Source organism: Leptopilina heterotoma, unplaced genomic scaffold (assembly GCF_015476425.1).
Source record: "Leptopilina heterotoma isolate Lh14 unplaced genomic scaffold, ASM1547642v1 Lhet_14, whole genome shotgun sequence".
In the NCBI taxonomy this organism is placed as follows: Eukaryota; Metazoa; Arthropoda; class Insecta; order Hymenoptera; family Figitidae; genus Leptopilina; species Leptopilina heterotoma.
In genome coordinates, this window is record NW_025110859.1 from 3,601,293 (window position 1) to 3,618,092 (window position 16,800).

Consider the following 16,800-nt stretch of genomic DNA (forward strand, 5'->3'; position numbering starts at 1 on the left):
ATTTAATATATTTTAAAGATAATGTTATAATATATTTTATTTTTATGTAAATTCTATTAGGTTTAACTTTTTATTTTGAAATAAATGTTTGTCGCACGAAAGGAATTTGTAAATTTTTTTCTATTTTTCATTGAATGAAAAAGCTTTTTGTGAAAGTTTCGAATTTCTCTTTTTTATTTATTTGTTTATTTGACGTGAAAGAAGAGTTCGTTCGATTTCTATAGATTCTTTTTTGTGCCTTCTACTATATATTTTCAAGTGGAGCGCACACACTCTGCATATATTTTTGGGTTTTTTTTCTCTCGCAAATTATGTCTGCGGGTGGTTCCAACGTGGCCATATTCCATTCAACCAAGACAGGATTGATTTTTCGATGACACAGCCAATTTCATTTTGGTTTGAGAGTTATTAGATAGTGGGGTGTGAAGTGGTTTTTTAAAAATCGGAAAAAAAATCTGGCAACAATATTCTCTTTTTGAAAACAGAATATGTATATTTTTGTCAATAAATATCCAAACAATTTATTCTCGATATAGTGATTTTTAGGAGTTTAGCTGAATTTTTCAGTATTGTATATTTGATCCTGAATTTTGAATTTTTAAAAATTCAGCGTTAACCTAAAATTATCAAATTGCAACGGAATTGATAGCAAAAATGTGGATCAAATCAAAAATTGATCTCAATTGTTAGTATCAATTTGACACTTTCAAGAAAACTGTGAAATTGGGACGAAAAAAAATTTCTATAAAAACTGATTATAGGGGAATAATTTTAGAATTTTGTTTTAATAAGCATCACGTTGATTAAAGTCATATATAGTGACAAAAAGTTTTAACGATTTCGGATCTACTTTGGATCAACATGTTTCTATATATGATCCCTGTATCAGAGCTTAAGGAGACATGATCTTGGATATGTCCGTCGTAAAGTTTGCTCTAATATTCTAATTTTAGATTACTGTTTAATCGCTCCAAACTTCACTAATGCTTTTCGGGCTATTAGTCGAGAAATTTGTGTAATGAATTTTAAATGTTCTAAACTCTCTCGCATCTCGTGTGTCAGACGGGAGTTGAAGTTGTTAATTCGAGTGCATGCAGTAGGCTTTTAATTTTGTTTTTCTCTCAGTTAATTCTATGTATAGATTGAATTTTAGCAATATTGGCTTATATTTAGCAAATTTTACTTATATTTAACGGAATTAATAAATATGTGGACGTCCGCATGAAAAGGAACCACTTTTTGTCGGTTCAAGCAGGGTTGCCACAGATCAGGGAATTCAAGGAAAAGTCAGGGAAAGTAAAATTGGTCAGGGAAGTCAGGGAAAAGTCAGGGATTTTTAGTAAAAGTACTGGAAAAATTGAATTTTTTAAATTCATGAAAAAACTCTGAATTTTGATGTTTTTTTGTTTGCCTCGTAAACTATGAAATTACCACGAATTTTAATACAAAACCTTCAATTTTTTCTATTTCAGACAATAATTTCTTTTTTAATAACTTAATTTTACAAGAACTATCATAAAATTATGACTTATAAATTATTTAATGAATCAATTTTACAATTTTTATAAATATTAGATTGATAAAAGAATTTTAGTTAAAAATACTAAAAAAATTGAATTTATGGAAAAGTTACAAATAATTTCAAAAATTCATTTATTTTCAAAATTAATAAAATTTTTCACAAAAATTCAATTATATTCAAAAATTAAAAAAAATTCTGGTCATTTCAATTATATCTTTAAAAATAATAAAATTCTTCTCCAAAATTCAATTATTTTTAAAAACTTTAAAAAAATTCTTATCAAAATTTCACAGGAATTCCATAATTTACAAGATTTTTAATAAATTTCTTCGAAATAAATCAATTATTTTCATAAATATAATAAAATTTGCACAGGAATTCGTCGGGCGAGTTATTGGATCCAAGGCCTCAATTATTTAAAAAGAATTTTATAAAATTCGTCGCATGAATTCAATTATTTAAAAAAAATTTAACAAAGTTCTTTTCAAGAATTCAATTATTTTTAGAAATAGTAAAATTCTTCACTGAAATTCAATTATTTTCATAAACTTGAATAAAATTCGTTGGAAGAATTAAATTATTTTTAAAAGTAATAAAATTCTTCGTAGAAATTCAATTATATTCAAAAATTTAAAAAAAATTCTTATCAAAATTTCAATTATCTTTATAAATAATAAAATTCTTTAATATTCAATTATTTAAAAATTTTTTTTTTAAATTCTCGTCAAATTTCAATTATTGTTATAAATAATAAAATTCTTCTTCAAAATTCAATTATTTTTAAAAACTTGAATAAAATTCCTGTTAAAATTTCACAGGAATTCAATAATTTATAAAATTTTTAATAAATTTCTTGGAAATAATTCAATTATTTTCATAAATAATAAAATTTTCACATGAGTTCAATTATTTAATATACAAAATTTCATAAAATTCTTCGAAAAATATCAATTATTTAAAAAGATTTTTATATAAAATTCGTCGCATGAATTCAATTATTTAAAAAAAATTTAACAAAGTTCTTTTCAAGAATCCAATTATTTTTATAAATAATTGTTGGAAATTTGAATTCTATTAGTGCTCTCGATAATCGATCTTATTATCCGATATATATGGCGCCTTCTGTGCCTAAGTTCAGTTCGATTACATCGTCTCTAACACGCGGTTTGTGCGTCTCATCAGCTCTTATACTTTTGTACTTTAATTAATTAATAAATGTGTTTTTAATGACCTGGAATCTTCTCACTTGTGGTTATAACCCAATGAAGTGTATTTCCATCTAACAGGTTATGGGCCCAGGTCGCCAATAATAAGTATAAAGAGTGAAATTCGGTTTTGTTAAAACGACACAACGCGAAAATGGCTAGCGCGCTCGGGTTTACGAATATTGAAAAACTAAACGAACAAAATTATGACCTGTGGAAAGTTCAAATGAAAAGCGTGTTAATAATTAACGAATTGTGGTCATACGTTGACGGTACCGAGTTGAGGCCAGCGGCAAACGCTGAAGATTGGATTAAAAAGGACAGTAAAGCACTAGCAATGATAACTTTAAGTGTCACCCATGGTCAGCTCAATCACGTAAAAAGAGCTACATTGTCGAAGGAAGCATGGGACGCTTTAAAGTTAGTGTACGAATCCCGAGGCCCTGTAAGAAAGGCTGTTTTATACAAACAGTTGTTACGCCTAGAAAAAAGGACAAATGATAGCATCACGCAATATGTTACCGATTTTACCCACAAAGCAGAGCAACTCGAAGAAGCAGGAATTAAAATTCCTGAAGACCTACTGTCGATAATGTTGTTAGGTTCTTTACCTAACGAATTCGAAAACTTCTGTATCGCAATTGAATCTCGTGATAACATTCCGACACTCGAAAATCTGAAAGTGAAACTTATTGAAGAGGAAGCGAGACAACATGATAAAAGTGCGAAAACAAACGATGACAAGGATAAATGTGACGCGTTATTAACAAAACGATACAATAGTGAACAGGGTAAACAATCAAATTCTAATTCAAAACAAAACAACGTGGAAATAAATACGCGGAGGTTCAATTTTAAGTGCTTCAATTGTGGTAAGATTGGGCATAAAAGTCGATTTTGTCGGAGTAAATCGAAACGTGTTGAAACAAATATGAGTGATGCAATGATCGCAATCGCGTACAATACCGAGTGCAAAGCAAAATCAGAAGTGTGGTTCCTCGATAGTGGCGCGACGAGACACATGTGTAATGACGATCAGAAATTTTCTTTTCTCAACAAAAGTGACAAATCAAAAGTGTACACAGCTTCAAAACACGTTGTAGAATCCCCTGGTGCCGGTGAAGTGAATTTAAATACTAAACTAAATTCCCACTCAGTGAACCCTGTGAAATTGAAAGATACATTATACGTTCCCGAACTTCGAAACAATTTACTATCCGTCTCGAGTGTTACTGAAAACGGATATACGGTCACATTTGACAAAAATCGAGCTTTTATAAATCGGAAAGACAGTTCTACAGCAGTCACGGCAACGAAACAAAATCAACTATATGTCATCGATGAAAAAGAAGAACCAGTGTCATTTTTAAGTGAAAACGAAACCAGTGAATTACAAAAATGGCATCAGCGTTACGGACACGTAAACATCAACGATTTAAAAAAAATGAAACTTGAGGAAATGGTATCCGGTATGAAATTTACATCAAAATCGTGTGAAATAAAGTGTGAAATATGTGCAAAGTGTAAAATTAATGTCCAACCATTCAAATCATCAGAAAATCGCGAAAAAGTGTTACTAGGCTTGGTTCATTCTGACATTTGTGGGCCGATAGACTGTGAATCACTCGGCGGCGCCAAGTACTTTGTGACACTTATTGATGATTGTTCCAGATACACAGAGACAGCTATGCTACGAAAACGATCTGAAGTTCTACAGATATTCAAGGATTATAAACGTCGAGTCGAAAAACAAACCGGTCAAAAAATCAAAAAGTTACGCACAGACAATGGAAAAGAATATTTATCAAACGAGTTTAAAAATTTTTTGAGAGAGGAAGGAATTGTTCACCAGTTAAGTGTCGAATACACACCCCAACAAAACGGTGTGGCCGAGCGTGCCAATCGAACGCTCGTAGAGATGGCACGATGTCTAATGCTGCAAGGAAAATTCCCAAATTCATTGTGGGCCGAAATGATAAATACAGCGACGTATCTCCGAAATAGAAGTGCCACAAAATGTCTCAACGGTATCACTCCTCTGGAAGCGTGGACTAATCAAAAACCATACGTCGGATATTTTAAAACGATAGGAAGCAAAGCAATTGTCCTAAACAAAGGTCAAAGAAGAGGAAAATTTCAACCGAAAGGCGACGAATATTTATTAGTAGGTTACTCAAGTGAATCTAAAGCCTATCGCCTTTGGAAGCCAACGACAAGAAAAGTGATTAAATCCCGAGACGTAAAATTCATCGAAACAATAGACGCACCCGAGACTTTAATAAACGAAACTCTTAATATACCAATCTTTACTGTCGAAAACTTTATCGAAGAAAAAATTCAAAGCGAAGATGACGAGAACTCTCAAGCAGAAACTTCGGACGAAAACGAAGAAAATTCTCAAGAAGAATTCGTGGACGCAAACGAAACAAACATCGAGCAACAAGATATTGAAAATTGTGAAGCAGAAATAAGTGAATCAAAACGAGGAGTAGGGCGTCCCACATTCGAAAGGACAGGAAAACGTGGCAGACCGAGGAAGATCTACCAAACGAAACACCATGAACCCAGAACTCCACGTGAAGCCTTGGAACGAGATGACAAAGAATCATGACTAACCGCCATGGGAAGTGAATTCGATTCTTTAAAAGAAAACAACACCTGGACTCTTGTTGACCGACCTGAAAATAAAAAAGTTCTGTCAAGTAAGTGGGTATTTAAAACGAAAACTAATCAAAACAACGAAATCGAAAAATACAAAGCAAGGTTAGTTGCATGTGGTTATTCGCAAGAATTAGGTGTGAACTACAACGAAGTTTTCTCACCTGTAGCAAGATACGAAACCATCCGTACGTTGCTTGCAGCAGCCGTAGGTGAGGAAATGTACATTCACCAAATGGATGTAATCTCCGCTTATCTGCAAGGTCATCTACACGACGAAGTATACATGGAACAACCCAATATGTTCATTCAAATTGGACAAGAAGAAAAAGTGTGCAAGTTACTTAAATCTATATACGGTTTAAAACAGTCGGGTCGAGAGTGGTATAGTGAACTGGACAGTTTTCTTCTACAAATTGGTGGCAAGCGTACTCCAGCGGAGCCATGCGTTTATGTTTTCGACAAGGGCGAAGACAGAGTTATCATTGTTGTATATGTCGATGACTTAATATTAGCTTCGAAAAAGATCGAAAAATTAAACGCGATTAAAACAAAATTAATGTCGAAATTTAAAATGAAAGACTTAGGTGAAATCAACACCATTATTGGAATTACAGTAAAACGAGAAGGATCAACCGGAAAAATACACCTGTCACAAAAGAAATATGTTGAATAATTAATCGAAAAATTCAACATGGAACAGGCGAAAGAAGCTCCAACACCGATCGATCCATCTACAAAAATTTCCAAGGATATGAGTCCAAAAACAGAAGATGAGAGGAACGACATGCGTCAGAAACCTTATAGAGAATTGATTGGAGGTCTCATATACTTAGCAAATGCAACGAGGCCAGACATCGCATTTGCAGCCAGCGCCTTGAGTCGTTTTTGTTCGGATCCTGGAATAGAGCATTGGATTATTGCTAAGCGGGTTTTAAGGTATCTGAAAGCAACTTCTCATTTCGGCATCAGTTATATTAAAAATCAGGAAAATCTTCAAGCTTACACAGACTCAGATTGGGCAGGAGACATCGACGATCGGAAATCATGTTCTGGAAATGTACTAATTTTATCAGGTGGACCTATAAGTTGGAAGTCGAAAAAGCAGGCATCAGTCGCATTATCTACCATGGAAGCGGAGTATTTAGCACTGTCGGAAATTTCTCGCGAAGTGATTTATGTCAAAAGACTCTTAAGTGATATGGGTTTTGTTCAGCGTGCTAAATCTCCAATCAAAGTGTTCTGTGATAATCAAAGTGCCATTGAATTGTCGAAAAATTGTGTTTTTCACAAAAGAAGTAAACATATAGACATTAGGTTTCATTTTACACGCGAATTAGTAGAAAATAAAGAAATAAAAATAAGTTACATCAGAACAGATATGATGCTTGCCGATGTACTCACGAAACCATTAACGAAATGTAAACACTATCGAAACGTCGAAATGCTATGTCTAAATTAAATAAATATTTTTGTTTACATTACTATGTCAATTTTAAAGAGCACAAATCGATAGAGGGAGTGTTGGAAATTTGAATTCTATTAGTGCTCTCGATAATCGATCTTATTATCCGATATATATGGCGCCTTCTGTGCCTAAGTTCAGTTCGATTACATCGTCTCTAACACGCGGTTTGTGCGTCTCATCAGCTCTTATACTTTTGTACTTTAATTAATTAATAAATGTATTTTTAATGACCTGGAATCTTCTCACTTGTGGTTATAACCCAATGAAGTGTATTTCCATCTAACAATAATAAAATTCTTCACCGAAATTCAATTATTTTTATAAACTTGAATAAAATTCGTTGGAAGAATTAAATTATTTTCATAAATAATAAAACTGATCGCAGGATTTATTTTTTAATTTAAATAATTGAATTCTTCTAGCATTTTTTAATAAAAATTGATTAAAAAATGAATTACCGAATAATCGATTTATTATTTATGAAAATAATTAAATTATTGCAATGAATTTTATTACAATTTTTTCAAATAATTGAATTTTTTCAGAAAATTTACTAATTTTTAAAAATAATTGAATTCTTGCGAAGAATTTTGTTAGGATTTTTGTAAATAATAAAATTTTTTTGAAAAATTTCATGGTAATTTAAATTATAACAAACCATGAAGAAGACGATCACTCCGAGTCGAAGACTCGGAGTGATCGATATCTTCATGTTTTGTAATAATATTCTTATAAATTGTTGAATTTCAAAAAGGTTTGAATTTGAATGTATTAAAGAATTTTAATTCCTACAAAAAAATAATAATGATTAAATATTTATTTAAAAAAGAAATTATTGATGTTTATGAATAATTTTACAATTAATGAAATTTGTAAATAAATGTAATAGAACATTTTTTTGAGTTTCTAATAATATTTAGAGTGAATCAGAATATTTTTTAGGGTCAGGAAAAAAGTGAGAATTTTGTCTGGAAATCAGGGAAAAGTCAGGGAAAAATAAAATTAAATATTTGTGGCAACCCTGTCTAGATTCCTCAACTCAACAATTAACTTCGTAAAAAATCCGTTTTATTAATTAAAAAACACATTTTTAGAAAAGGGACCACTTTGTCGAAATGAAGTTTTTAAAATTCTCAACTTTAAAATAAAAACTGTCATTTTACCGAATTGTATTTATCTGAACTGTTATTTTAACGAAATGTTACTTTTGCAAATCGACATTTTTACGAATTGACACTTTTGCGAAAAGTCATTTTTTACGAATAGTTATTGTTACGAAATGTCATTTTTACGAAATGTCACTTTTGTGAATCGACATTGTTACGAATTGTCACTTTTGCAAAAAATCATTTTTTCGAATTGTCATTTTTACGAATAGTTATTGTTCCGAAATGTCATTTTTATGAAGTGCCATTTTTGCGAATCGTAATTTTTACGAATTGTCACTTTTGCGAAAAATCTTCTTTGCGAATTTATTCGTTATTTTCGAAGAAAGAATTTGGCCTCTTGAGATAAATTTTTAATTGAAGCGTGAAAATGTTTGATTAAATGTAAAGTAATGCTAATTTTAATTAGTTACCGTTACTTTTTAGTTACAGTCATCTTTTGATAATAATTAAACTCTTGATAAATTGAATTCCTTGATAAATTGAAGTTGATTTTGATTCCCTAGAAAAAGTTTTGATACTATAAAAGCCTTCGATAAGTAAAACTATCTGTAATTTGATTGTTTATGTTTCTTGAGAATCAATTTAGGTAGAAGAACAAAAAAAAATAGTTAAAAGAAAATAGTTGATAAATTAACTAATATAGATAGGCTTACTAATAGAAATTGTAACCCCAATCAGTAAATTAGCAGCATCATGTTTTACTGACTAACAATTATCTTTGGGGAAAAATTATAATCACAATTAATCTCTTCTCAAAGTGTTGATTCAACAAAAATTTGGTCTCGTTTCCAAACAAATCTATTCTTTTTCTTTTTTCTCTGTTTGTATAGACATATAGTTGTTGTTTCTGTAAATATATTGTTTTTATTTCTAAAAATATACTGTTATTTGTTGTTGTTTTTCGTGTGCAGTACATTGGGAGTATAAAGTGATTTTCGAAAAATTTGTTGACGGTGTAAAGTAAAGTTTTCAAGTAAAGTTTGTGAATGAAACGAAAAATGAAATCAAATGGAATGTGTATAAAAGGATATAGATATTGCAACTAGTATTATACGTGATTTGTATGTATCATTCATGTGAATTACTAATACGTTAGTAGAATATTACGTGACTGGTATGCTTATAAGGATGCAGTTTGCCATGAACAGGATCCTGTTTACAATTCAATATTCAAGATGGATGAAAGCAGAAAGCGTTCAGTTGGGATTTGTTTACTTTCTGTGACATTGAGATATATAATAAATCGCATTTATTCGTCATATATACATGTATGTGTTGCTTTTTCAACTATTATTGATCATTTCACAATTTCTGAAGAGATGAATTTTGCTTTGCGCTCTTTGAAACAATTGCAATTGGGTAAAATTTTGCTTGATTCAAAGTTTAAGAAACTTAGGATTAAAATTTCAAATTTTATCAATTTAAACTTGTACAACTATATTTTATTTCAACTTTTAATTTTAACTTTAACTTTAACTTTAACTTTTAATTTCAATTCCAAAAATTAGAAATCGGGGTTTGCAGTTGTCATTCAAAGGAAGTCGAATATCATCTCTAACTTTCAAAAGTTGGAAAATAATCAAATCTTTTAAAATCAGTTTTTCTAAAGATATTAAAACGTTGCTTCGCAACACTTTTGGTTGGTTTTTTGTCTCAATTTGATATCCTTAGAAAAACTGCGATTGAAATAAGTTTGTAATTTTGATTTTTAATTAGCAGTTTAGATTTTGAACATTTAGGAGCGAATAATTGGAAGCAATTTAGTTTTTGAATATTAATTAGGGTATTCAGGGAAAAGTCAGGGATTATTGTTATACTGGAAAGAATTAAATTTTTAGAATTTATAAGAAAATTCTGAATTTTTGTGTCTTTTTTGCTTACCTCATAAACTATGAAATTGTCAAGAATTCTAATACAAACCCTTCAATTTTTTCTATTTCTGACAATAATTCTTTTTAAATAACTTAATTCTTGAAGAACAAAATTTTAATAAAAATTTCACAGGAATTCAATTACTTACTAATTCTTTATGAATTTCTTGGCACAAATTCAATTATTTTTAATTTTTTAATAAAGTTTCTCGAAAGAATTCAAATATATTCAGAGAATTGAAAAAAATAGTTCTGAGAAATTCAATTATTTCGAAAAATTTAAATAAAATTCTTTTAAAAATTCTATTATTTAAAAACATTTTATTTTCATAAATAATAAAATTTTTCTCGAGAATTCAATTATTTAAAAAAAATGTTGATAAAATGATTTATAAATTTAAAAGATTAGGTATAATAAAATTAATCATAGAATACAATTATTTTCGTAAAAAATAAAATTCTTCGAAGCAATTCAATTATGTATATAAGAAATTTTAATAAAATTCTTCCCAAACATTCAATTTTTACAGGAATTCAATTATTTAAAAAAAAAAATTTTTTAATTCTTCCTCACAATTTCAATTTTTATTTATACAATTTTAAATAAAATATGATAGAAAATTGCTTTTATTCTTAAAATTTTTGTTCAAATTCGCCGAAAAAATTCAATAAATTTTTTTAAATTTTGATAAAATTCTTCATAAAAAACCAATTTTAAGAAATATTCAATTATTTAATAAATTATTTATTTTTGTATTTAAATAATTGAGTTCTCGAAAAATTTTCTAGTAAAAATTGATTAAAATATTAATTTCACTTAAAATTTTAAATTATATAATTGAATATTAAGGGGAGGGTAAACCTATATTTTCAACTATATGAAGAAAATATTTTAAATATTTAATAAAATTATTTTTATAGTAATTTTTTGAGAGGAATTCAATGGTCATAAAAAAAAGTTGGTCAGAAAATATTTTGACCCTTTTTGAATTTTTATTTTTTCTAAAAATTGATAGATTTTGAAATCCATATGTAATTTTGTTGAAAATATGTTTTTGTATCGATAAACAAATTGATGAATGAAAAAATTAATATTTACAAAAGTTTTAGCATTTAAAAAAAAAAAGTTTTTGGGTTAAAATTTAAAAAAATATGATTATTATTAAATTTTATTATACGAAAACTCATTTTTTTTCTAACTAATTTCAGAACATAAACTTTTTAAAAAAAAATGTTTTATCGAATAAATTTTGCTTTTATCACTAAACTCGAATATTATAGTAAAAAAAATTAAAAATTGAAATTAAATTGAAGTTAAAACTTTTAATTAAAATTAAATTAATTAATTAAATTAAATTGAAATTAAAACTTTTTTGTAAATTCTTCTGACGTGACACATGTAAATTATTTAGAAACCAATTTTATAAGAAAGCACCTTTCACGTCAGAAAAATTTACAAAAAAGTTTCAATTTCAATTACTAATATTTGAGTTTAGTGATAAAAACAAAATTATTCGATCAAACATTTTTTTTTAAAAAGTTTATGTTCTGAAATTAGTTGGAAAAAAAGCAAATGAGTTTTCGTATAATAAAATTTAATAATAATCATATTTTTTTAAATTCATAACCTGAAAACAATTTTCTTTTTTAAAATGCTAAAACTTTTGTAAATATTAATTTTTTTATTCAGCAATTTTTTTATGGATACAAAAACATATTTTCTACAAAATTACGTATGGATTTCAAAATCTATTAATTTTTAGAAAAAATAAAAATTCAAAAAGGGTCAAAATATTTACTGACCAATTTTTTTATGACCATTGAATTCCTCTCAAAAGATTGCTATAAAAATAATTTTATTTAATATTTGAAACATATGATATAAAATAATGATTTTATCATTCTGTTATTTACTCATTTTAAATTTATTATAAGTTATTGAATTTCAGAAGGTTTGAATATAGAAAAATAATAATGATTAAATATTTATGATTATTGATGTTTATTGATGTTTTGGAATAATTTTACTTTTGAAGAAATTTGTAAATAAATGTAATAGAACATTTTTTTGAGTATCTAATAATTTTTGAAGTGAATCAGAATATTCTTCAGGCTCAGGGGAAAAGTGAAAATTTTTTCTTGAAATCAGGGAAAAATAAAATAAAATTTTTGTAAAAAGCCTGTAGAAATTTATTTTTTTTTTCGTGTTTGGTTACTCTTTTGCAATGTCCATTTTTTGTTTTATTGAGATTACTTCCTTATATAGATTCTTCTTCAGAATAAGTACATAATATTGTATATATATATATGGCGAAAGAAATTTTTTAAAGAAATACTATTTTTATTCTATATACAGTACGTCTATTTTGTCGAAGCCCTCTTGCTTTTTCTTTAGAATTCAGAATCTGATCTTGTGATTCTCTTAGGACTCATCCTCTTTTACTATAGTCTCTACACCCTTCTTAGAAAAAGTTCAAGCTTCCCCTATCGCACAGCATTTTTCTCGCTTAGAATAGATTTTTCCTGTTTTTTTTTTTGGCAAGTAACCCTTTCAACCTTTTACACATATATACCTCTATATGTAAATATACAAATATAACGAAAAATACACACAACTGAATCTATAAAGTAAATATTGTTTTTTCTACTTTTGTCTCTAAAATATTTTTTGGGGTTTTCTTTTTTGAAAAAAAAAAATCTCTGCGTAGAATTTGGATCAGTATAAAAGTTTAATTTATTTGAATATATTTACAGTGTGTTAAATATTAATATTGAATAAATTGAAATTAAAATGAAAATATTTTAGACGAAAATCATATGTATTTGAATAGATGAATTATGTAAGACAAATTTCATTTCTAATTTATCTCTCGGTGGTTAAAAAGTGGCGGTGTCTGACAGAAGGGTTGAATGAAGGCAAATTTTGCATAAAATTGGAAATCTAGACTCACTGTGTGCGAGTGTTGGATAAACGAAACTTTTGAATGTATTAAAAAAAAAGAGAGAGGAAGAGTTTCGTTTATCCGACACTCGAGTGATGACATATATTTACGAAATAAGATTACTTGAAATATTTTCAATTGTCAGAGAAGAGAAAAATAATTTTTAAATTATTATTATTATTATCTGTTCTCAATTTCTGCATAATTGTGTACAAGTTTTGGCATAAGTTTAGTTATTGTTGTGCTAGTTATACATGCTGCATCATGAATTTCAAAGATTATGTTTTAGCTATACATTATGTAGTTCTTTCAAGTCACGCTCATTTAAATTAATGAACGTGAAATTTAACGTTAGTGTATATATACTTTGTGCATTACTTTGTGCACGCGTTATTATTATTAGACACAAGTTTTTAAATTATTAAAGTTTTTAATTAAATCACTGTTGGAAAATGTGGATAAATTTTGCTAATCGTTAGATTAGAAACATTTTTTTTTTGTTGATTTTAGAGTCATTTTTGTTCGTTTGCTTTTATAGTTTTTTTTTTTTTTTTTTTTTTTTTTTTATTTTGATGTGAGAAATATATTGATGGAAAATAAAAAATTTACCGTTTTAAATAAAACGAATAAACTTTCCATTTTACGGAAATAAATGAACAGCATCAATCATTGTTACTATGCGTCAGTATTTATATTGCAAATATTTTTTCATGTAAAAATGATAAAAAAATAAATCGAAGTATTTTTTAGATTAGGAAAATATGATTTTAAATTCGTAAATTTTACTGTTTTCTTTCGTGTTTCTGCATTTTTTTTGGTGCAAACATGACAGTTTTTATTGAGTACTTATATGTGAATAAAAAAGTATTTTAAAAATTAAAATATTCTTTATTAAAATCAATATAAATTAATTAATATTTTCTTTTTCTTACAACTGTTTTTTTTATAATTTTGTTATAAAAGGTCTATGTTAATCAATATATTAATTTAAATAAATAATGCATATTAATTAATACATATTAATTTAAATAAATAATGCATATTAATTAATACATATTAATTTATATATATTAATTCAATATTGATTAATATTAATTTTTAAAATGTATACAATGATAATTTTAATATAGGGAACTTTAAACTAAAAGTTTAATTTAAATTTTTTCAAGTCCAATTTCGCTCGCACTATTAAAACGCGAAACACGTTTTATTAAACTGTTGCGTATTAAAATTGTTTCAAGAAAATTGCTTTATAATAAAAATTAAATTCAGGTTTTATAATTATCAGTAAGATTTTTGCCATGCAAATAGAATGTCCCCGTGGAGCGTATTTGGCAGACATCCTTTCGAGTTGGCTCAAAAGTCTAATTAACAATCCTAATGATCTCTTTTTGCTCACTTTTGATTTAAAAACCATCTACTTTCCTGGATTTTAACAGTTTTACATAATATAATAAATTTCTCCTCTACTTTCATGATTAGAAATTATTCACAAGTTTTAAACGTTCAAATAAACGGAATATTTTTTATTAAAAATTTTAAATTATTGAATTTTCAAAAAAAAAAATTCTGCAAAAGTAATTCTAAAAAATTACTAATTGAAATAAAAATTAGTAACTTAAATTTTACATTTAGAGACTTCATAACCTTTTTTTTTATAATTTAGGTAATTTTATTCAATATTTGAAGAAGAAATGAATATAAATTTCGTTTCATTTGAACGTTTAGAAGTTTAGAGATATTAGAAATATTAATTTTTAGTAGAGTGTAATTTTCAATTTTTAATTAGAAATACTTCTTAATTAAATTGTAAAATTATAAAATTGTTAAATTGTAAAAAGAAAAAGAAATGCAAAATCTGTCTGGTAATGGTTGGAATTAAATGTCCAAAGTTATTCGACTATAATAGATTACGTATTATATAGTGAATCTGGTAATAAAAAGTAACGTTTTGGAATTTAATTTAAAAGGAGAATTATAGATTTTAAAAAAGGAATGGACGTTTATATTTATTTCTGAAAAGATAAGATTTACCCTTTAACAATTTCTGTACAAAAGATTGTAATCGTTCTAATGTGGCTAGACAAGATTTTCTATCTAGCTAATTGACTCTAAGAGCGTTCATAATTTTTATAAGTTTCATCGGATGAAAACATTGAACGACATAAAAGTTGATATATGACTAAAAATTGTACCGTATATTTCTGATATTATATATGAAATGTTCAGACGTAGAGCAGGATTATCCGATTTTCTCTTTCTTTTTCTCTCTCCCAATTATTTTTTTTCTGGAAACAGAGCACATTGAGAATTTTTAGTTATGTTTATGAAAATTTAATGTAATTGCGATAATTTAAAAAAATTGACGAGAAAAAAAGGAGTGAATTATTTATTTTACTTTTTGCTTTTAAATTAGTAAATTTTACTAATAAATTAGTAGAAATTACTATTTCTTTGGTTTTGCTTTTTAATTCGTAAATTTTACTAATAAATTAGTAGAAATTACTATTTATTAATAAAGTTTACTAAATATAATTCAAAACCAAAAAGTCAGCCACAAATTCAAAATAGTGAATTTCTTTTACTAATTTAAATCTAGAAGGTTGGTTAAATTTTATATTACGTTGCCTAAAGCGTTTTTTATTGATAAAAAATTGTCATTTTTAATTAATTGCAACTTTTAATTGTTTTAAATATGGAAAATTCAAATCAGAGAAAAGTCAGGGAATCTTGTAAAAATTATTGAAAATTTATTTTAAATAACTTAATTCCTGATGAACTTTTAAAAAATTATTATTTATAAATTATTTATGAATAATTTTACTTAAAAATTTAAAAAATAATTGAACTTTGAAGAATTGTGTTTGCTATTTTTAAAAATAATTGAATATAAGAAGGTTTAAAAATTCGAAAATTTAGAAAATTATAATTTGTGGGAAAAAATAATAAAATGATTAAATATTTATTGAAAAGAAGAACGTGATGATTTGAATAATTTTGCAATTTGAAGATATCCACAAATAAATGTATTATTTTTATTAGAATTCAATTATTTAAATACAAAAATAAATAATTTATTGAATTATTGCCCTTTCCAATTTTTGCAGAAAACTTTTCCACACCACCTACAGAATTGAATTTAACTTAAATCAAAATCGCATATTGAGCCGATTTTTTTTAAACTTCCTTAGAAGTGATGGAGGGGAGAAGAAAAATAAAAAAACTCATTTTTTTCGGAATGTACTTAACCGATTTGACTGGAATTTAAATATTTTATAAATATAGATATAAGACAATTTAAAAAAAAAATTTCAAAATTTTTTTCCAAAAAAAATTTTAAAGAAATCAATTTTGAAATTTAAAAAAAAATTTTTTTGTTTTTTTTATTGATACGCTTCCAATTTTTCTTTTAAAAAAATTATCTGAGAGTTTCCTCTTTAATATATATTTTTTCCAGATTTTTTAAAAATGTAGTTTTAATTTTTAAAAATTTAGAACTATTTTTTAAAATTTTTAAATATTTTTTTAAATTGTTTTATTTATGTTTATAACACATTTAAATTTCATTTCAATCGGTTAAGTAGTTTCCGAAAAAAATGACTTTTTGCGTTTTTTTTCCAAAAAAGTCATTTTTTGAAAAACTACATTTTTTAAAAATCTGGAAAAAATAGATATTAAAGAGGAAACTCTCAGCCATTTTTTAAAAGAAAAATTGGAGGTGTATCATTAAAAAAATAAAATTTTTTTTTAAACTTTTAAAATTAATTTCTTTAAAATTTTTTTTTGAAAAAGTTTTGAAATTTTTTTTTTTTAAATTGTCCTATATCTATATTTATAACATATTTAAATTCCATTCAAATCGGTTAAGTACTTTCAGAAAAAATGAGTTTTTTTATTTTTCTTCCCCCCTTCATAACACCTAAGGAAGTTTAAAAAAAATCGGCCCAATACGCGATTTTGATTTA

At 26.5% G+C, this 16,800-nt stretch overlaps 1 protein-coding gene across 1 annotated transcript; it reads left to right on the forward strand.

Annotated features, from left to right (window-relative positions):
- The first annotated feature begins 6,079 nt into the window (after positions 1–6,079).
- Positions 6,080–6,847, forward strand: LOC122497873 (secreted RxLR effector protein 161-like). Its single transcript, XM_043605241.1, has one exon. It carries the CDS (start codon positions 6,080–6,082, stop codon positions 6,845–6,847), a length of 768 nt encoding a protein of 255 aa, XP_043461176.1.
- The last annotated feature ends 9,953 nt before the right edge of the window (positions 6,848–16,800 follow it).

Coding starts and splice junctions, on each gene's coding strand:
- LOC122497873 (XM_043605241.1), top strand. CDS start 6,080: ATGGAACAGGCGAAAGAAGCTCCAACACCGATCGATCCATCTACAAAA.